A 23,569-nucleotide genomic window follows, 5' to 3' on the forward strand; every position below is an offset into this window, starting at 1 on the left:
CTGTAAACAGCTAGCTTAAGCAGGTTTTATGAGTCCAAGCAGAGGAGAGAGATGCACACACAGAAACTGTGCTCTGAGGGTACAAGGCATTTATCTCCTTAAAGAACCAGTGTTAGTCCCCTTCACTGCATGGGTTTGTTTCCTCTGTAATCTACTGTGGCATAGACTGCTAAGTAATAACACATGTTTGAGATGGTGATAAAACATGCCAAGGAAGTCACAGAACATTATTGGAAATCCAGACCACTGTTTAGTCTGGCAGCTCTTGTGCTCTTCAATTATACAACAAAGGCCCCGTCTGTACAGCAAACACTCTAATACATTCTGACCAATAACTGTCATCACATAAAATCAGAAGGCTTGACATAAGAGAGAGTTTGGTGTGGAGACAAGAGAACTGAATTAGGAGTCTGTTTTGTGCCTCAAGTTACATTCCATTTGGAGGGGCATCACTTTGTTCTACAGAGTTGACTGACAGCTACAGGTGTATGCGATGGAATCACAGACAATGCCTGGCTTCGTCCAGAATAGATTAACAACAACCAGAAGCGTGCAGCCTAAGTTCGCTGTTAATTCTAAAATGGTCCATCGACGAGGGAAATCATCAGAAGAGAGTACAAACGCAACAGTAGAAATGTGAGGCTAAATCTTGCCCCAAATTATCAAGGGACTGATTCTCTCAGACTTTAGAAGGTACACTGATCATATCAAGAGACTTTATTAAGCTGTTATTTCTACAGTTAGGATGCCATGAAGGTTGGCTGGCTGTAATAACCAGGTAAAGGTTTCTAAATGAACTGTGATTTGTAAAGACAACGAGTAACTGTATAAATATGAAATATCAATATAAGGGCACCATAGGGTGCTTCATTGCCAGACCACATTATCTTCTCCTTCTGGCATTATTTTCTGTGCCCACATTTTAACACCATCTAAAGCAAGACGCGGAGAAGGCAATGGCACCCACTCCAGTACTCTTGCCTGGAAAATCCATGGATGGAGGAGTCTGGTAGCTGCAGTCCATGGGATCGCTAAGAGTCGGACACAACTGAGTGACCTCACTTTCACTTTTTACTTTCATGCATTGGAGAAGGAAATGGCAACCCACTCCAGTGTTCTTGCCTGGAGAATCCCAGGGACAGAGGAGCCTAATGGGCTGCTGTCTATGGGGTTGCACAGAGTCGGACACGACCGAAGCGACTTAGCAGCAGCAGCAGCAAAGCAAGACAAGTTTGCTCTACAAGTGCAAAATGACAAAAAGGCATTAAATTGAGTCAAAACTCCAAGATGCCAATAAGAAGAGTTGGAAACTCCCGCCAAGCTAAGATAAATAAATGCATCAGTCAAAATAAATGTGCCACACATTAATACTCTGGTCTGACGCAACTAATTTAACTGTCATGTTGACACATTCCTGAACAAACCAGTTAAAATGAAGATGTTAAATAAACAAATCATTTAAAGAATATTCCCAGCCTGTGGTGGCTGGATAAAGAAATGGAAAAATGTTGATTATGGTAAAGAATATAGTAGACTGCTTTGACAGCACACCCTGTATATACATGAAAGATCAAGTGTTCCACCAAAGAACATCAATGTTTAGATGGCAACGGCTCATGAAAGTTACTGGAGATGTAGGTCGTACCCACGCCCACGACTGCTGTCTAGTCACGGGCACTGACACACTCACCCTGGAACCACGCACAGGGAAGGCCTCATTTCACTGGCACACAGGCCACTTCAAGCTTCTGCCTCCTCACAGAATGGGCTGGAACAGGTCACTGTGGACACGCACATACAAAAGGGTCTGCACAAACCCCACAGAAAAGGTTCTCTGTGCAGCTGAGCCACTCCCTAATAATGACTGCGGACCTGAGGAGGCTGCCACTGAACCAAGGTTGAACTGCTCGGGAGGCTGGGAATGCACAGAATTCGCATATGCTCTGATAGCCCAGGCTAGACTCCTGTGCTAAAAGAACTGCGGTATGTGAGCAGAGCTCTCTTCATAGTGTGTCGTGTCGTCTCCACAATGGCCACAGAGTCTGCAGAACAGTCTTTGGCTGTGTCTAGGGGCCGAGGCGGAGAAGGCAATGGCACCCCACTCCAGTACTCTTGCCTGGAAACTCCCATGGACGGAGGAGCCTGGAAGGCTGCTGTCCATGGGGTTGCTAAGAGTCGGACACGACTGAACAACTTCACTTTCACTTTTCACTTTCATGCATTGGGGAAGGAAATGGCAGCCCACTCCAGTGTTCTTGCCTGGAGAATCCCAGGGACGGCGGAGGCTGGTGGGCTGCCATCTATGGCGTCGCCCAGAGTTGGACACGACTGAAGCGACTTAGCAGCAGCAGCAGGGGCCGAGGAAGCCTAGGGCTCTTGACAGTGCAGAGCTGAGGCGGAGATGACCAGCGACCCATGGGCTGCATGCACCGTTCACCACTAAAGGATTGCGTCAAGCTGCACCAGAAAAGACATGGAGAATCACAGGTCCAAACTGGTCTCAAATGCTTAAGTCTGAGCAAGTCATGAGCAGGTGATAAAACATAGCCAAGGGCACAGTACACCTGAGATTCAACCAACATTCTATGGTAAGATATGTTTCTAGACAGAAGATGTCTGTTCTAGACAGAAGGCCCAGGCTAAAAAACACCTCTCAGCAGGTTTTGAGAGAGGACTGAGCTCCGTTCTATCTGAAGGAGCTAAGAATAAATAATTCTGAACACGATTCAACAGTCTATTATGGGGAACGTAACACATTTTTCATAGGGAAAATAATGTCTTAATTTTTCAAAGGCAAGTGTGAAAAGTGTGTTTGTGTGTGTGTGTTCAGTCATATCCAACTCTCTGTGACCCCATGGGCTGTAATCTGCCAGGCTCCTCTGTCCATGAGGATTCTCCAGGCAAGAATACTAGAGTGGAGGGCTCTTTCCTTCTGCAGGGGATCTTCCCGACCCAAGGACTGAACCCGCATTTCCTGAATTAGTAGGTGGATTCTTTATCAATGCATCCCTGGGAATCAAGCAAGTATAAAAAGAGGAACTCATAAAAATGAAAATTGTAATAATCACAGTAATATTTACCATTTTACTCTCTATCTTAAATCAGGGGGAAAAGGGATAGTTACAAATGACAACAGCCCCAAAGAGAAATATGTAAACAGCATGGAGGTTTAGTACAGTGTTACTATTGTTTTTATAAATACTCTAGAAATAGGAATACAGAACATAGTTTCCAGTTATCCAAATAAGAAGTCAATACCTTCAGCTCTCAATTCACTGATCTCAACACTTTCAAACTCTTTTCTAATCTCCCCACGTCAGGTACCCAGTTTCTAGACAGATAACTGCACCACTTCAAGTCTCATTTTAAGCATCCCAAAGACAGAGCATCACTGCCCAACTCCCCAGCTCAATTAACCTGTGCACGAGATTCTAACCCCTGTCCCTGAGGGGGCACTCCAGGGGCTACCCCCTAGGAGGCAAGTATCAGTCCAGCAAGGCATTGCTTACTCTGTTGCTTCACCCTCTTCATCCTTACTACGAGATCGACGGTTGGGAAACTATTCTAGTAAAGGGACACAAGCAAATACTTTCAAAACTTCCCAACTCTGCCACTGTAGCACAAAAGCAGCCACAAACAATAAACAAATGGATAAGTGCGGCCTGTGTTCTGCTATTGTTGTTGTTGTCATTCAGTCGCACCGTCATGTCCGACTCTTTGCGACCCCATGGACTGCAGCGCGCCAGGCCTCCCTGTCCTTCACCATCTCTGCGAGTCTGCTCAACCTCATGTTCATTGAGTCGGTGATGTCATCCAACCATCTCATCCTCTGTCGCCTCCTTATCCTCCTGCCCTCAATCTTTCGCAGCGTCAGGGTTTTTATTAATAATATTTTATTTACAAAAGCAGGTGGGCTGGATTTGGCCCCTAAACTGTAGTTTATCAACTCCTGCACTTAGATCATCCTCATCAACAGAGAAACATCACTAAAATATTCAGAACAAGCCAAAAACTGCTTTGACACCAAATTTCCCTTCAGCTCCCCATTTTTCAGCTCTGCTTCATAGCAAAACTCTTTTTAGAATTACTGATGCTCCCTGTTTCCACCATCATTGCCTCCTCAGTGAATCGCCCCCTGCCAGGCTTTTGCCCCTGAATGCCACCAAAAATAAGCCCTACAATATTACTCCTGCTGCCAGCTCATCCTCATCTTATTGACACTTGCAGCAGCACTGACACTGTTGTTTTTCCCTTCATCTGAAAGTCCGAGAAAAACAGAGGCTCACTTCCTTCATTAGGACGCTAGCATTAACACAGCTATTCAACTCCCTCACCTCACTCTTACATGCTGTCACCTTCCCAAGAAGCCCTGACCACCCTCTCAAAAACAGCTGACCCCACTCATCACTCTCCACTCTCTAACCCTGCTTTTTATTATTCTGTACATGAGGTTTTTAAGTTGATTTCCTTGTTTATTCTGTTACCCTCCAGGCATTCATAAGCTCCATGAAAATCAGAAGCGTGTATGTTTCACCCAACTCAGAGAACACAACCACTTGCAGGGTGACTCAGTGAGTGAAAAATATTAACTATTCCTGTACACAGAAAAATATCAGAGCAGATTCTGCCCCGAAGTTCCATAATTCTACAATGGAAATAAACTGCAAAACTTCAAGAGACTTTGTGAAGAAGAGAAAAGATACAAATGAATTTTGTTGTGGGCAAGTAAGGAACTACTTCAGGAGAAAATGTTAGGTAGCTTTTTGTTAAAGCTCTCTGAACATCTATTTAAATAAAGAAGGAAGGAACTGTGAGTTATTGTTGATTGCAGACCACAAAACCTCAGGCATTGCCCTGATCAGAGACTTCAACTAAATGCTGGCTTCCAATATGACAAGTGTGGTTCAAGTCAGACACCATGTGACCAGACACATCGGCCTGTTGGGTTCTTGGTCAGGACCCAGTTGCCACTCTGTAAGGAAAACTGTCACTGAACCCATGCAAGCCAGAGGAGGATAACTGAAGTGAGTGCGCCTCCAGTGTGGATTCCCAGGTGGTGCAAGTGGTGAAAAATCATCTGCCAATGCTGGAGACGCAGGTTCGATTCCTGGGTCAGGCAGATTCCCTGCAGGAGGAAATGGCTACCCACTTCAGTATGATTGCCTGGGACAGAGGAGCCTGGCGGGCTCCATGGGGTCACAAAAGAGTCAAACACCACCGAGCGATAGAGGGCACACAAAACACACGTCTCCAGCACACAGGGCTGCTATGGGAATATGGAGTCAAAAGATTAAGCTGTTTCTAAGGACAGAGATGAACAGTCTCAGTGGACCGAGCTGACCCCCATACAATAAAGTTAGGCAATGGAATGTGCACCAAGTCAGCAGGAACTCAGGGAAAACCTCTGTGATGAGGGGCAGTGGAAGAACATAGGAAGTGTTACCACTACCTACACTAGGAAAAGGAAAGATGTTTTTAAAAGGTCAAAACAGATTTCAATTACGACTGAGCTTCCTCACAAATCACTAAAGAAAATAGATGGCCTTGGATCAAACTCCTGAAGTTTTAGGCTGGTATCTTTCCTTGGTGGCTCAGCTGGTAAAGAACCCACCTGCCAATGCAGGAGATGCAAGAGAGGCAGGTTCAATCCCCAGGTAGGGAAGATCCCCTGGAGAGTGGCAACCTGCTCCAATATCCTGGAAAATTCCATGGATAGAGGAGGCTGGTGGGTTGCAGTCCATGGGGTCACAAAGAGTTGGACATGACTGAGCACACACAGACACACACAATCCTTCCATAAGTCTATCATAATTCTTCTATAATTCTATCACTCATACACACACTTACACATCCTTCCATAATTCTATCAGAATACTGGGATGGACAGAGAGAATTTAATACTCCATGAGGGTTTACATAAAGACTTGCATCAGTTCCTGTAGGAGATAGGATGATCAGCTATCTCATAATTAACATGAGGAAGGATTCTAACCCTGTAGCAGTGGTTTAAGTCACAAGCAGAAGAGAGTTTACAATCCAGGAGGCAGAGGAAAGGAAGAGGTCAGGAATCAGGAAATTACTAACCAGAATTGTGCCAGGAGCTGCCTCAATGATAAAAACAGACAGAGAGGAGAACCAGAACCTAGTGGTGATGGCAGAGGGAAACAAAGAAAAAGCCTGCAGGTGCCACGATAAGATCTGCACAACACCAAAGACAATCATGCTGAGGAACGGGACCAATCTTACCAGTAATGTGACACAGAGAAGCTTAAAACAACCTGACTTCAAAGTACACTGTTGTATTCACTTAGGTATCTTTTAAAAAGTGGTTCTGCTGGATAGTACAAAGGACAGTGGACCAGAAGGTCTAGATCCAAAATCTGATCTCTGAATTGACTATGGGGTCCGGGGCATCCAAATTCCCTCTCAGGGCCTCACTTCCCTCATATGTAAAATGAAGACATCAGGATGCTAATCATGTCTTTTTATTCTGAATTTTCGAGACTCTGCCACCCATGGACTGTAGCTCTCCAGGCTCCTCTGTCCATGGGATTCTCCAGGCAAGAATACTGGAGTGGACTGTCACTCCCTTCTCCAGGGAATCTTCCTGACCCAGGGATTGAACCCAGGTTTCCCGCATAGCAGGCAGATTCTTTACCGACTGAGCCACCGGGAAGCCCAAGATCTCGCTAACTCTGGAGGGAAGGGCCCTCCAGGGGCTTGCCTTTCCAATGCAAACCAACCAAACCCCCACCGGCCCCCTTCATACAAAGCTCTTAAACTCCAGGCCACTACTTCCCTGCCCTTATCATCCCAGGGCCAGGTACCAGGTAAGGAGAGACAAACCCCTCCCCTCAGAGCCCAGTGAAGCTAGTCAAGCAGCCAAACCTCACCCACTCCTTCCCTCGTGAACTACAACACAGGCTCTTGCCCACGTTTTCCTCTCCCCTCTCTGCCTCCTGACTGCCTCTGTTGCTTCCCCACGTGGCTGCCCGTGGCGTGGGGTACCCCCTCCTCTTGGAATCTGTGAGCATAAAACATTAACTTTTTGAGGGCAGTCATCTCGTCTGCTGATCTCACCAATCAAGAATAATTTTAGGCACCTCAAAAAGTATATCATGAATAATAAAAAAAACTCTCAGGTTAAAAAAAAATGTGATATACGTTTTAAAACATTCAGATGCTCTCCCCAAAGTCCCATACAGCACTAATGTTCTAATATTTCTTTCTAGAGGTTAGGGTTCACATAATATAGACAAAAAAGTTCTATTCGCTCAGTTCAGGGGTCAGGAAACATTTTCTCAAAAGGGCGAGAAAGTATATATTTTAGGCTTTGCCAGACACAAGGTCTCTGGGCCTCTTATTCTTCTGTGTTGGTAAGTTGCACGAATCTTTAAAAATGTAATCACCACTCTTACTTCGCAGGTTCTGGCCCCGTGGGCCATAGCTTGTGAGTCTCTGCTTTAGACAACAAGGGGAAGCCTGCGAATAAGGATGTCTTGTGAAACCCAAAAAGTTTTACTGAACCCCTACTCAGTTTTACCACCACTCTATATTGTACACAACCGGAGAACCACACTTTTAAAGGTGTACAATAAACTAGAGTTTAGAACCACTTACAAGTGGTTGACTTGTAAATGTCACACCAAAAAAGTAAGCTGAAACCATCCACTTCTGATCATGAAATAGTAATCATGTAACCCTGAATTCACATTTGCATTGAAATAAAAGATTCCTGTGTTGAAAGAACCATCCTGGCTAAAGTCCAGGAGTCACAGACTTCACAGGGTCACAAAATAAAAAAATCGTTTACAAGGAAAGCAGAGAGACATTCTAATACACTTATACACTGTGGATTTCTCTAGAACCAAACAATATAAAATGAACACATGCAAGTGTAAAATCTTTCATAAGAATGGAAGGTATGTTTCACTTTCAAAAAATAGCTAACAGCAGTGGGAGATAGACTCAAGATGGCAGAGCAGGAGAGTGTGGTGCTCGCCTTCCCTCACAGACACATCAAAAATACATCTACACGGGGAACAATTCTCACTGGAGGGTAATTGGAAACTGGCAAAAAGATTCCTGTACAACCAAGGCTGCAATAAAGATCCACACGTAATTGGGTAGGGACGGAAGAAAAGTGATCAGGGCAGGACCTGTGCCAAGGGAGGGGATGCAGAGTAAAGAGGAGGATCCACAGGTGGAGACCCACCCTGGGGAAGAAGGGCTCTGAGCTGCTGACTGAGTGCGCCAACCCTGGGGTCCTACCCAGGGGAGACAAGACTCTGGCCAGTTGGAGGATCACTGGGATGAACAGGAGGGCTGTGGGAAGCCTGGCCTCCAAGCGTGCACAAGCACGGGCTGGCCCGCCCCGGAAGCAGCATGAAGAGAGCAGACAAAGGACCGAGGGGACCTGGACTTGAGGCTGCTTCCGAGAAGAGGCAAGAGAAACAACTGCTGGAGTCTCCACAGGTGGTGCTTCAAGGTCAGACCTCTCTCCGTAGCTGACAGGAGCCAAGAGCCCCCACAGGACCCCCAGCTTCAAGCACTGCCCCTCTCTGGGACAAGGGTCCCAGTGCCAGGAACCCAGAAGGCACACACTTAAAGGGAAAGAGCTAGTTCCGGCCTGACCATCAGGGCTTCAGCTCTACAACGTGGGATCAGACCCTGGCCCTGTCAGGGTGGCCATGGCCATTGAGCAGCGGGGAAGTCCCACCTCACACCTGGCTCCAGCTCTAGCCTCTCCATCTCCAGCCCCAACCCCTGCCAAGGACAGAGGTGTGAGCACAGCAAAATTTCTGTCCATGTCAAATTCAGATCTCCCACGAAAGGCCCTGGGCACACACAGTCTGCCTAGGGAGGCTCCCACATAAGGACAGCACTTCAAGATGGCAATTTGTAAATGTTGCGCCTAAATTTACAGAGGCAGAATAAGTTAAGCAAAATGAAAAGGCAGAGGAACAAGTCTCAAATGAAAGATCAAAAGACACCCCTGAAAAAAATACTTTACCAGATAAAAATTCAAAGCAATGAGTTTTTTTCAACGAATAATAAAACTGTCAACCAGATTAAGGAAAAGAATAGATGAACACAACGAGAATTTTAATAAAGAATTAGAAAATATAAGAAGGATGCAACCAGAAATGAAGAATTAAATCAGTGAAATAAAAAACACCAGGAGTGAATAGCAGTCCGATACAAAAGAAGGCAAAAAGTAATTTGGAATACAGAATGATGGAAATCACCCTCAGAAAGGCAAAAAAAAACAAAAAAACAAAAAGGAACAGCTGAACAGATTTGTAGAACAACATTAAACACACCGATATTCACATTATAGAGGTCTCACAAAGAGAAAAGGTAATCAAAAATGTATTTGAGGAATTATACCTGAAAACTTGAAGAAGAAAAGAGATACACAGGTACAGGAACCAAGGAGGGTCCCAAGCAAGAGGAACCCAAACAGACCCAAATGAAGACATATCATAATTAAAATGGCAAAAATTAAAGACAGGGGAGGGGAAGAAGGACACTTCCGTTGCATTTTCTGTTGACCAGGTACTAACACCACCCCCATTTTCCAGATGAGGGAACTTAGGTTCAGTCAGGTTAAGAAACTGTGTCAAAATTATATAGCTAGTTAGGTTAAATTCCTTTAGGTGCTCCCATAACCTCCTGGATATGACTATACCCTGAAATTGTTATACTGTCTTATGAAAGCCTATGGCTAGGGACCGCCCTGGCAGCTAGTGGTTAAGAATTTGCCTTCCAACGAAGGGGGTGAGTGTTTGATCCCTGGTCAGGAAGCTAAGATCCCACATGACTTACCGTCAAAAACTCGAAACACAAAGCAGAAGTAGTAGTGTAAAAATTCAATAAAGACTTTAAAAATGGTCCACATCAAAAAAAGAAAAAATCTTAATAAAGAAAGAATACGGGTGTACCTATGGCTGATTCTTGTTGATATATGACAGAAAATCACAAAATTCTGTAAAGCAATTATCCTTCAATTAAAAAAAATATTTTTTTAATTAAAAAATAAAAAGAAAGTCTATTGATAAATCTGTTTTCTCCACTAAACTCTAAGCACCTAGAGGGTGGTAAGAACTTTACCTTAATTATCACTTGTCCTAGCATCATTCAATGGTTGCTGAGTAGATATTTGATGAGTGAGTGAATGAACGAACAAAAGAACCAAAAACCAGTGAGGGAAGTCAGAAGAAGACTGGTGCCATACGGTAAGAAGTCACCAAGAACTTCCTCCAAGAAACCACTAAAGTTCCTTTCTTCTAAAGGGCATTTTTAAAAAATCTTGCCATAACACAAAGGGCTCTAACAATTTTTAAGCAAACTAAAACGATAATTCTTATACAGCATATTTTTTCTAATTTAGGGAAAGAGTTAAATGTTGCTCCAAAAGAATTCAAGAAGTTAAAATTTAATTTGTCTGCTATGGAAGGTTTGCTGAAAGCTGATTAGCTCTTAATGGAAACACGCTTGCAATGGCTTGGTGCACCCTACTGTAAAATTAAGGTGAGAGAAGGGGACAGAGCTCTGGGGAGTTCACACCTTCCATCAGACAGGAAAACTAAACCAACACTCATGCAAACAATCTACCTTTCTGCTATAAACCCAGGAATAAGCTAGATTCACCAGGGCCCTGTGGTTTGTTTGTTTGTTTTTTTTTTGATCATGCTCTTGGCCCTTATTTGAAGGGGAACAATAAACTCTCAATTGTACTATGTACTACAGCTAAGCTTTTAAAGAAGTCTTCATCTGCTAAGAATACCATAAAATAAGAACAATTAAAAAATAAATGTTGCACTTGACATAAAATGATTTCATGTTTCAATACTTATTGCTTGGTTCTCTAAATTGTACAATCTAAATTGACTATCTTTTTAAGAACATGATGCTAATGGATCTAATAAATTTATAAAAAATGGTTCATACTTATTTTTATATTACTAGAAACCTACTTACACATAAACCACTATAATATTGTAATTAGCCTCCAATTAAAATAAATAATTTTAAAAAACAGATATTAAAAAAAAATTAAGGCATCTACTCTTGATTGTACTGAAAAACGAAGCATTTTGCCTAAAAAAACCACTACTGCCAAGTCATTGGGGAAGATTTTATAGGTTAATACTTCCCTGGTGGCTCAGACGGTAAAGCGTCTGCCTGCAATGTGGGAGACCTAGGTTCAATCCCTGGGTTGGGAAGATCCCCTGGAGAAGGAAATGGCAACCCACTCCAATACTCTTGCCTGGAGAATCCCATGGATGGAGGAGCCTGGTGGGCTACAGTACACAGGGTCGCAAAGAGTCGGACACGACTAAGCGACTTCACTTTCACTTTCACTTTCTAGGTTAATGAGTTACTGTTTTAGGCACTTGCCCAAATTATGGGTGAGTGAACTTGTTTCAGGCCTAGCCCTAACTTTGCTTTGGTGACGGTAAGCAATTAAACATAGAACAATCACAAAAATTAATCTACTATTAGATCACAAATAAAATCAAATAATAAAAATTAGAAATAGAACACTTCATACAATCTGGTCACAATGCAAACTAGAAATAAATAATGGACAAATTTCACATATCAGACAGGCAAAGATCAAACACTTAAATACACTAATTCAATAAAATTTTAGCAGAAATAGGCACTCTCACACACATTTGGTACAGCCTAGACTGGGGGTAATTTGGCAACACCCCTAAAATTACAAACGCTTAGACCTGGGTTCCTGGTTTGCACACTGTAATCACCTGGTGGGCTTCAAAGCTACTGTTGCTGGTGTCCAGTTTTAGAGACTGTGATTTAATTGGCCTGGAATAAGGCCTGGGGTTTAGACTTTTTAAAACATCCCCAGATGATACTATGTACCCTGTAGTGAAAAAATTACATTTTCAGTATTTGTCTTATGTATGTATGTTCACAAATACGATAAATAACCTACTTCATCAATCGCAGCTTTGTTTTATAATACCAATACATTAGAAAAACATAAATGTTCACCAAAAGATGACAAAATATGGCATATGCATAAAATGTAATATTATGTATCTGTTTTTTTAAAAAAGCACAGATGGTATGAGAATTATATGTCAACAAAGCTGTTACACTCATTTTTGGAAGAAGTGAAGAACGGTGCAGTCAGCATCCACCATCTATGTGAAAGGTACACACACCGGTCCAAAAGCGGCTGTCTCTTGGGGTGAAAATGTGCTTTTCTGTGTAAACTCTTTCAAATACTAAAATTTGAAATGCATTCTGTATTACCTCTTAAAATACATTTTAAAAGTTAAAATGAAACATAAAATCAGTCTGGTCATATTATTCTCCACACAAACAGAATCTTCATCAGCTAACAATCCAAGGGGCATAAAGGGAAATTCTGGAATGATGGAAATACTCTATCTTGATCATGATGATAATTCCACAATTGAGTATGTTTCTCAAAACTCAGAGACCTGCATACCTAAAATGCACATATTTTACTGTATAGAGACTTATACTTCAATAAAACCTGACGTTAAAAAAATGTTTAAAGCTTATGTGACAACCAGACCTCTTGACCAATGCTAGTAGGAATGTAAATTGGTACAACCAGTAAGGAAAACTGCTTGGTAATATCTACTGGATCAGGGCAAGCACAAGTTCTGTGAGCCAGTACTTCCACTCTAGAATGAATACTCAATGGAGACACATACACAGATCCACCAAGGAGAACATAAAGTAATACTCATGGTCATGGTACTCACAATGGCAAAAAAAAAAAAAAAAACAAATAGGAACAGTGCAGACATTGTTACAAGTAAAACTGGATTAGCAAACTGTAGTGTATTTGTGCAATGCACAGCCAGGCAGGAAGCTTCCCTTTAAAGAGTGGCATTGCCAAGACCAAGAACTGATGGCAAAGAGCATGAGCAAAAAGCAAAATACCAATGGCCCTTAACCATATAAAGAAATATTCAACTTCACTCATGAAAAGGAAAATGCAAATAAAAATTACAAGGGAATAATCTATCTCATCACATTGGCACATTCCAAAATTTAACAACGAATTCTGATGGCAGGGTTGTAGGGAACCAGGCATCCTCAAACATATCCTTTGAAGATGTAAAATGGTAAAATCTCTACATAGGGCAGGGGATTCCCCAGAGGCTCAGCTGGTAAAGAATCCGCCTGCCAATGCAGGAGATGCAAGAGAAACGAGTTCGATCTCTGGGTCAGGAAGATCCACTGGAGGAGGAAATGACAACCCACTGCAGTATTCTTGCCTGGAAAAGCCCACAGACAGAGGAGCCTGGTGGGCTACAGTCCACGGGGTAGCAAAGAGTTGGATATGACTAACTGTACATGCCCAGGACACATATAGGGCAATGTGTCCAAATCTTAAGAAAAAAAAAATTTAAGTGCATTTATTTTTTGATACACAAATACCATAGCTACAGATTTATCCTGTAAGATGTACATGCATACTAAAAAATGATGCATGGATAAGATTATTCACTGTTCATTATTATTCTATCAATCCTTTGATAGAGCAAACAATGTGGAACAACCCATCTCTCTCTATTAGACATCAACGAGATGAAGCATGCTACATCCATACAATGGAAGGTTTTATAACTGTGAAACTCAATGTGGAAGCCCTCTATGTATCCATAAAGAAACAAAATTGGGGGGAAAAGTCATACAGTAGAAAAACATACCTAATACGCTATTTGTGTGTGAAAGGGAGAAATGAGAAAATACACAGAGCTATTAATTTGCCTTCGGACATAAAATGAGTAAAAGTAGTCAACCACACACAATATAATAGGAAGATGAGGAAAGGACGTGGTGGACAGAGGAAGGAACTGCTCTTCTCAGCATGTTGTATCTTTTCCCCAAATAGAAATTTATTATCCATTTCAAAATGTTGGACTGACAAATTATTTTTTGGAAAAAAAAGAAAAAAGAAAGAAAATCTAGTTAGGGAAATAAAAACTTTCTTTCCCCTACCCCCACTTCAAGGTGTATGAATGGATTTTTGCAAGATGCACACAGGTTGGTAGGACCCACAGGATCTAGGACCTCCATTTAGAAAGATGAGGGGAGAGGGAGAGAGCAGGTGCGTGGTAATAGCCCTGTAATGCTTTGCTCTTGACCTCTGGAGCCTCAGTCAAAACCAACATGGGACAGCTCTTATTTTTATATCCTGTTTCAAGAGAAAAGGCAAACAGAAGAGAATAGTGAATATAGAAAGAGACTCTACAAAAGGCAAAAGTGATTATTAAACGAGGTTTGGGGGTGATAAATAATTTCAGTTTACAAAATTTTTAGGATATTTTTGTAGAACAACATTCAAAATGAATCTTGTCCTGTCAAACTGTTACACAGCTGTGTTTGTTACAGCTGTAACATAATTTAATTTTAAAATCATTGTTCTCATTTTAAAACTTACTTGCTTAGGCTGAAATCTTTGCACATATATGCATTTTTCTCTAGAATAGATACTTAGAGGTAGAACTGAAGGCTGAAAGCTATGCACTTTTCACAGTTTAATTATAGTGAATAAATATTAAGAGGTTCCAGATTACCAGTAGATAAGTAAAAGCAAAATAAAACAAAATCCCATTTCCATCCGTAAGTTGGCAAAGATCGCCGAAGTATGAATAAATACTGATAAAGATCTTCAAATAATTTTGATATATGAAAATGCAAATTTCAGTAAAACACATACCCAATGATACTATCTATGATTGTTTAAAATATGACCACTACAAAGAGAAGCTATTTCAGTATATTCACATTGAATTTAAATAGCCCCTCAAAAGTTCAAGAAGGACACCCACCAAAATAATAATAAGTATTATTATTTTGGCAAAGATTTGTGTATCAGTGGTGGGGAATAAGGAAGCCCAGGGTACCACTTGGTTATATTATTGGAATTTAATATAAAGATAAGATACTCAAATATTAATTACGCAAGGAAAACAAACAAAAAAGTTTATAAAAATTAATCCACTGAATTCTGCTTGTAAATCTTTTTTCAAAAGAATAAACTGACTTCTAAACCTAGGGTCTAATCATTTTGAAATAAAAAGATTTTAGGTCATCAATTATCTGTTTCTACTTCACTATACTTTTTCCCCTCAATATGAAAAAGTCCAATGTATTTAATAAAGAATTGGCAAGAAGAGGAAGTAGTCTCGAAAACATGTCTCATGAAAGAGCATGAGTCAACTTAAAAAAAAAGAAATACAATCCATTCAATCTAATGAAGGGATAAAATTAGTACATAATGAGTCCAGGAAAGAAACAACTACCTGAATTTGGCTTTAATTTCTAACACAGATTCACTCTTCAGACTTAAATTTCTTCTGTAGGAAGAGAAAATGGTGCCTTCTAAATCAGAAATTTTGGAAGACTCATTGGAGTTTTGAAAGGCTACAGAAACACAGGATCAAGAACTGCCAAGGACATAAAAGGGTTACTTAAGTGTTCTCCAAGTTCTTTTGCAATGTGACAGCCAGACTACATGGTCACATTTACATGTCACTCTCTGGAAATGAACATGGCCACCCACAGGACACGGGCCTGAGTTCTGCAATAGCGCCAGCACTGTGGCTGACCTGTGACTGGGTCAAGGTACATGCCAGGCATGGCACACCCCCTGCAAAGGTTGTCTTAGTTCAGACTGCCACTCAATACAGATACTCTACAAAGAGCCTTTCTTGTCCAGCATTAATGGTCGTTCATCACTATGTACAGATGTGAGAGTTGGACCATAAAGAAGCCTGAGCACCAAAGAACTGATGCTTTTGAACTGTGGTGTTGGAGAAGACTCTTGAGAGTCCCTTGGACAACAATGAGATCAAACAAGTCAATCCTAAAGGAAATTAACCCTGAATATTCATTGAAAGTATAGATGCTCAAAATCCAACACTCTGGCCACCTGATGAGAAGAGCTGACTCATCGGAAAAGACCCTGATGCTGGGAAAGAATGAGGGCAGGAGAAGGGGGCAACAGAGGATGAAATGGTTGGATGGCACCACTGACTCAATGGACATGAGTTTGAGCAAATTTGGGGAGATGGTAAAGAAAAGGGAAGCCTGGTGTGCTACAGTCCATGGGGTCACAAAGAGTCAGACAAGACTGAGTGACTGAACAAAAACACCACCACCACTATGCAGGACGGGTAAACAGCAGACTGGCTGAAATCCAGGTGGCTGCAACTGTGTGGTTTAGTTCTTTAAGAAAGACTGAAAGACAGCTCTTCAGGTGCACTGTACCTACAGGTACAGGATCCAAACCCATAGGGTCAGACATCACCCACACAACCCACACAATCAAGATCGCTGTTCCTCTTTGAAAGCGACAACTGTTCTGCCCTTCTGCAGACCTGGGTGCTCTTTGACCAGTCCTTGCTTGCAAGACTGAAGCAGTTGCCGCTGCTCTAGCAACTAATTTGGTGTCATCAGAGGTGGTGTCTTCCATAAAGGCAAAAAGCTTTCAACTACTCAATGAAAGTATGTCAACTTAAAATAGTTGAAAAGTTACAGTCAATAAATATGACAGGGACTTAATAAATAACCGTTCAGTACAATGAGTTAACAACTCACTTTTTAAAAAGTACATGTGCTCGTATTTTCTCTTCAAAGAATTTATCATCTTAGAGCATTATGGATTCCACAATATGCAAACTCCAGCAAAGAATAAAAATATGAGAAGAGAATCCAAAACACCATAGATCACAGATATTACAAGCCATAAAACATGAAAATTTATCACTTTGGTAACCAAACTTGATTCTTGTATAATCTCATCATCTTTAACATTTTTCAGAACACATAAAATTCACTTTATAGATGAGAAACAAAAAATGAAAGTCTGCAGTGACAGTACCTGGTAAAAGTCGGGTTGTGCTCAGTCATGGCAACTAGCAGCTTCAGAGCATATGCTGGTACAGGGTCCGGCTGCGTGAGGATGTGTTCATATCTGAAAGGACAACATGATTAAAAAGCACTCAGTGCTTTTCTCATTGTAGGTTTCCTCTGATCAACAGAAACAATATTCCAAGAGTTTCTAACATGTTTCCCAAAAAAGCAGATACTGAAATAAATGTATGAGCTACACCTGCACTTGCCAGTGGTGGTCAGTGATGCCACTCACCTACCACTCAGAGCATGGGCGCTGCTGCGGGTGCTGCTGCTGCTAAGTCGCTTCAGTTGTGTCCGACTCTGTGCGACCCCACAGACGGCAGCCCACCAGGCTCCCCCATCCCTGGGATTCTCCAGGCAAGAACACTGGAGTGGGTTGCCATTTCCTTCTCCAATGCATGAAACTGAAAAGTGAAAGTGAAGTCGCTCAGTCGTGTCCGACTCTTCGTGACCCCATGGACTGCGGCCTACCAGGCTGCTCCGTCCATGGGATTTTCCAGGCAAGAGTACTGGAGTGGGGTGCCATCACCTTCTCCGACATGGGTGCTGGAAAGATTCAATGAGACAATTCAGCTAAAATGATCAGTACAGTCTACCCACATAAGAAGAGACTCAGAAATTTTAGCATTTGTCTTGGGTGTCACAAAACTACCTCACATTCAGAGATTCTAGAGGACTCATGAGAACCATGTATGGTTGTACTCATAGTACAGACTTAGTACAACAAAGGCACAGAGCTGAATCATAAGGGAGACAGACACGGGTGGAGCTGGAAGATTCCCTGTGCAAGCTTCCTCAACCTCTCTCCCTTCCACAAGGGGTCACACAGCATGCTCTTTCTCCCAGCCATCAAACTGCAGCATGTATGTGTGATGTTACCACCCAAGGAAGTCCATTACAGACTCATGGGACCTCGATAATACTCAATACTCAAGGTATTATTGCGTGGGGCTGGTCACACAGGCAACCTCAGTTTAGTCGCTTAGTCATGTCCGACTCTTTGTAATCCCATAGACTGTAGCACATCAGGCTTCCCTGTCCATCACCGACTCCTGGAGCTTACTCAAATTTATGTCCATCGAGTCGGTGATGCCTTTCAACCATCGCAACCTTGGTTGTCCCCTTCTCCTCCTGCCTTCAATCTCTCCCAGCAGCAGGGTCTTTTCCAGTAAATCAGTTCTTCGCATCCAGTGGCCAAAGTATTGGAGATCCAGCATCAGTCCTTCCAATGAATATTCAGGACTGATTTTCTTTAGGGATGACTGGTTTGATCTCCTTGCAGTCCAAGGCATGCTCAAGAGTTTTCTCCAACACTACAGTTCAAAAGAATCAATTCTTCGGTGCTCAGCTTTCTTTACGGTCCAACACCCACATCCATACACGACTACTGGAAAAACCATAGCTTTGACTAGACGGACCTTTGTTGGCAAAGTAATATTTCTGCTTTTTAATATGCTGTCTACATTGGTCATTGCTTTTCTTCCGAGGAACAACTGTCTTTTAGTTTCATGGCTGCAGTCACCATCTGCAGTGATTTTGGAGCCCAAGAAAATAAAGTCTCTCACTGTTTCCCTTGTTTCAAGTGATGGTCTTGATCACTGCCTCCTGTACAGTGTCACGAACCTCCATCCATAGTTCTTCAGGCACTCTATCTATCAGATCTAATCCCTTGAATCTGCCTGTCATTCCACTGTATAATCATAAGGCATTTTATTTAGGTCATACCTGAATAGCCTAGTGGTTTTCCCTATGTTTTTCAATTTAAGTCTGAATTTGGCAATAAGGAGTTCATGATCTGAGCCACAGTCAGCTCCCAGTCTTGTTTTTGCTGACTATATAGAGCTTCTCCACCTTTGGCTGCAAAGAATATAATCAATCTGATTTCAGTATTGACCATCTGGTGATGTCCATGTGTAGAGTCTTCTCTTGTGTTGCTGGAAGAGGGTATTTGCTATGACCAGTGCATTCTCTTGGCAAAACTCTGACAGCCTTTGCCCTGCCTCATTTTGTACTCCAAGGCCAAATTTCCTGTTACTCCAGGTATCTGTTGACTTCCTCCTTTTTGCATTCCAGTCCCCCATGATGAAAAGGACATCTTTTTTGGATGTTAGTTCTAGAAGGTCTTGCAGGTCATCATAAAACCGTTCAACTTCAGCTTCTTCAGCATTAGTGGTTGGGACATAGACTTGGATTACATAGGCAATGTAACATGTATCAAAGTCCTAGACTTTCCAAATGGAAGCAGGCATCTAGCATAAACCATGTCATCTGCACAGACAGTTTAGACACAGTGGACTACATACCCTCATTAGCTAAACACTGACAGGCGGCTCTCTGGGAGCCTGGCTCCAGGATGGCAGCCAAGGGCCACCCTTGCAAGTAGACCTTTCTCAGAAGAGCAGTCTCAGGCCTGCCATGTCAACTGTTTTCTGCACTGCATGCTTATTTATACCCTAGAGCCTGAAGTGCAAAGTATGACCAGAGATCATAAAACTCAAAATGCCATCATCAGAAGTTTTCACATCAAAGCCAGGCTGTGCTCTCATGTTATTTGCTATTAATAGAAAAAGAGTTGGACTAAACACTGTGTCTGGCCTACTTAGGTTGAGCTATGCAGTAAACAGCCCCATGCAGATGCTCAATTAATAAGCACTGAACGAATGAATGAACAAATAGACAAACTAACCCATCAACTTTACAACTTAACTCTCTGAAACAACTAACAAGGAAGCAAAACGTCTCCAAAAATCCAAAATGTGTATTTAAAATTCCATGATGTGGAGCGAAAGCTTTATCATCTAGAGAACAGGGCCCCAGGCTCTTACTCAGAGCCTATTTACTCTCATTTTGGAAATCATTGCATAATAAGCTTAATTATGCAGCCTCTGAGCCCACAATGATTTTTAAAAAAAGAGCCAAGTAAAGGGAGGAAAGGGACTATTACAGAAAGGCAACCCAAGAATTAAAAGAAGCGCAGCTTGAAAGCATAGGAAACACGAAAGAAAGCAAACCCAAGAACTCCTAGCAGAGAGCAGTTCAGGGAGCATTTAACACAGGGGAAGCAGGCGCTCAGTCCCCAGTGGAACCTGAGAGCCCATTATGCACCATAGTGTTCAACATGGGGGCAGTGAATCAAGGAAATGTTAAATTGGGTAGACTGCTCTGTTTAAGGAGTCAGAAACTACCATGTTTTAGTAATTTTTCTTATGAAATATTTTTAAATTGTAGCAATTAGAGATTTGCCCGTGTATGATAAAGACAGAAGACAAAACACCAATTGTTCATGATAAAATTATAAATAAAACAGTAATAAAGAGAATGTTAAAAAAAAATACAGCAAAAACACACATAAGTAACTTTAAGAATGAAAAAATCAAACTGATGAGAGTAAGACATTCTATCATATGAAAAAAAACAAAAATCAGGGAACATTTTTGGAGGTGAAAAAAATGTATTTGTGAAGCTTACAATTCAGAATTTTTTCAAAACAGGAACAACACAGCATTATCCCTTTCTCTAATAGTTTTATGAAATAAAAAGCTCTTATCCTAAATTGGTGACACCCAAGCCTACCTTTAGGTTCAGTGATTTGCTAGGTGGGCTCACAGAACTCAGAAAAGTTGTTGTATTCCTAAGTATGGTTTCTTACAGAAAAAGGATAATGGGTTAAAATCAGCAAAGATGAAAGACATAGGGTAGAGCCCAGGGGGACCAGGCACAAGCTTCTCGTTGTCCTCTCCCAGTGCAGCTGTGTGGACAGGGCTCGGTCCTCCCAGCAGCAATGTGTGGTAGCATATGTAAAGAACTCCCAGCCAGGAAAGAACAGGATGCAGGGTTTTATTAGGGGTCAGTTCCTTAGGCATAGAGTACCTTAGTGACTGACCTCTGTCTCCAGCCCCTTTGGGAGTCAGAGTCAAAATGCCCCACTGTAATTCACACTGCTATCCAGAAATACGTGGCATGGCTCAAGGCCCCAGGGATACAGAGACTCTCTTATCTGGCAAGAATATTCCAAAGCCTCAGAACTACTCTTCCACAAGGCAGTCAAGTGCCAGTTTCTTCATCGTGTGCAGGATCTGAACCATGCCCCGCCTGCTAAGCAAAGCCTTCATAGCACATATACTTAACAGGGAAATAGAGGCACTGCTGAGTTTAGAGAGCGGCAGTAGAGTCAGAGGTAAGAGAACAATGAGCTTTTCCACTGGTTACTAGTATTTGGAAATCGTCGGCCAGAGACTTTCAACTGACGAGGGGGTAACAAACTTCTTATGAGTCACTCACCTACTCTGGACAGCCTCCCCACCCCCACTCCCAGACTTATTGGAATCACTGAGGAAAGGACTACAAACTTATGAATTTTAAAAAGCTTCCCATGTGATGTAACTCATGTGCTTGTACAGAACGTACAGGAGGAAAAATAGGCAAATAGTTAGAAATATAATAGAGAAAACAATCTCAAGAGGACTGAAAAATATGAAATATTTTTAAATGGACTGAACATGTAGAGCCTACATTTAAAAACAAAACACCGATGAAACTTTCAGTGTCTGAAATACAATACAAATGTGTTGAGGCTGTCTGAGGTTATCTAACCTTGAAACAGAAGAGAAGGACGAAGCTTGCACCAGCCTATGCGTGACAATTTTCCCCAAGAACGTTGCTGTTTTTCTCCCCTTGTAAAAGAAGGGCAAAACAAATAAGGGATCTGTTCAGAATAGAAATATTGATATGCTGAATATATTTTAGTTTAATCAAAGATAGGTCTGTAATAGCCAGCAAAAATTAGCCCCCAAAATGCTGAGATATATTAAGCTTGTCTTCTCAAGAGAGATAAAGCCACCGAGCTGATAGTAAATGGATTTTGCACTCCTTTGAATGACACTTGTCGGAAAAAAACAAAAACAAACAAACAAAAGAAACAATGATAATCCAGACTCCTGAAATGGCTATAAAGGAGAGTGACCAGTGAGGAGTGGCCCATCTGGATGGCCGGGGGCTGGAAGGAGCACTCTGAGTGCCATGAGCCAGAGACTGAGATTGTTATCAGCATAAAAGCATGCTGTCCATATAGGAACCCAAGACCAGGCCCACTCTTTTACTTCTAGGATCCTCCCCAGATAAGGAGTCTTTGCTAGGTCCGAAACAGTTAGAAATCAAGGGAGGAAAGCCATTCATACTAAATTCTCTGAGAGGAGAGAAAGCTTTTAAAATCACATTTGGGGATTTAAGGGACAGACGCTTCCCTACCTTGTGAAGTGTCTGCAGAAACCAGTGTCCAATGAGACAGTCTGGCAGAACATTTAAACAGACTAGCTAAATAACTATGGATTATTGTGAGAAGTTGTTCTGGGAGTGTGACCAAAGAACTGGCCAAATGGAAAGAAGGGCCTATTTGATTGAGGCAAAGGGGAGGCACAATGTCATAACGAAGTCCACTATGCTGGAATTAAACCCTGAACTCACATTTCACGTGTCAGTGGAGAATTTGGGAGAAAAGAGTGATTCCAGAAAATCCAAAGGACTTTAAGGGATACAATAAGGAAGAGCCTGCTAAACGAAAAGCTGAAGCACTTTACAAAGCCACTAGTACTCTTAAGTTCTAGTAGGGTGGAATCAAGAATAGACACAAATTAAAAGGAAAGAAAGGTGATGCAACACTGGACAAGAAAGAGGCATCACAGAAAGGAAGACAGAACAGTCAGGCCATATCTTATGAAAAGATATCACCAATAAATTAAAAATTCAAGTAAAAATTTTTTTAACGTTGTTGAAGTACTAAAATGAGTTAACATTCACATATTCATGAGTGAGAAGGCCTCCACAGCATGACAACAAATGAGAAATGAACCCCAAAATCTCACAGCTTTCAAGTTTTAAAGTAGTAAGTATTTCCCAATGACAAAATCACCATAAACAAATTAGGGAAAATTTATTTACAGAATTTTTGTATATTTTATATATTCTTAATATATGAAGAGCTATTTGCAAACCAATAACAATCCCACAGTGGTGGAGGGGAGGAAAAAATCCACCTAAGAAGAATATAAATGGCCAGCAAACATGGGGGGATGGTCAACATCATGAGTATCAGAAGGAATGCAAGCTGAAGCTAGTAAGAGTACAGAAAAATAGGCAATTTCATAAAGGGAAACTGGTCATATACACCGTTTGCTATCTTTGGAAAAAACTGCCCAAACATGATGAATGTATGTAGTTTTTAACACAGTGCTTCCACCTCTGGAGATTCAACAAAAAGAAATCAGCATGCCCCCAAAGATATAGCCCTGAAAATGGCCTAGCAGGTAAATATAATAGTGAAACACTGCTATCCCACTTTGAAGGCCAGGAAGGGCGGTGGTGAGGAGATACCCCTCGTCCAAGGTAAGGAGTAGCGGCTAAGCTTTGCTGGAGCAGCCGTGAAGAGATACCCCACGCCCAAGGTAAGAGAAACCCAAGTAAAATGGTAGGTGTTGCAAGGCGGCATCAGAGGGCAGACACATCGAAACCATAATCACAGAAAACTAGTCAATCTAATCACACTAGGACCACAGCCTTGTCTAACTCAATGAAACTAAGCCATGCCCGTGGGGCAACCCAAGACGGGTGGGTCATGGTGGAGAGATTTGACAGA

General features: G+C 41.8%; 1 protein-coding gene across 50 annotated transcripts in view; it reads right to left on the reverse strand.

Moving 5' to 3' along the window:
* The window catches only part of ULK4 (unc-51 like kinase 4), a 507,208-nt gene that overhangs the window by 304,368 nt on the left and 179,271 nt on the right, over positions 1-23,569 (reverse strand). For 49 of the 50 annotated variants that reach the window (XR_015150977.1, XM_086366093.1, XM_086366087.1 and 46 more), the window contains one exon: positions 16,904-16,996. Coding sequence is in view for 49 of the 50 variants with exons in the window: in XM_086366093.1 (XP_086222219.1) it covers positions 16,904-16,996 (93 nt within the window). In the remaining variant the exon portion in view is untranslated. Of the gene's footprint in view, positions 1-13,891; positions 14,213-16,903; positions 16,997-23,569 lie in introns of those variants that run through there. The other variant, XM_086366098.1, reaches the window with a different exon arrangement.

Source organism: Bos grunniens, chromosome 22 (genome assembly GCF_055505025.1).
Source record: "Bos grunniens cultivar Pamir isolate PY7600 chromosome 22, Bosgru_T2T1.0, whole genome shotgun sequence".
Classification (NCBI taxonomy): Eukaryota; Metazoa; Chordata; class Mammalia; order Artiodactyla; family Bovidae; genus Bos; species Bos grunniens.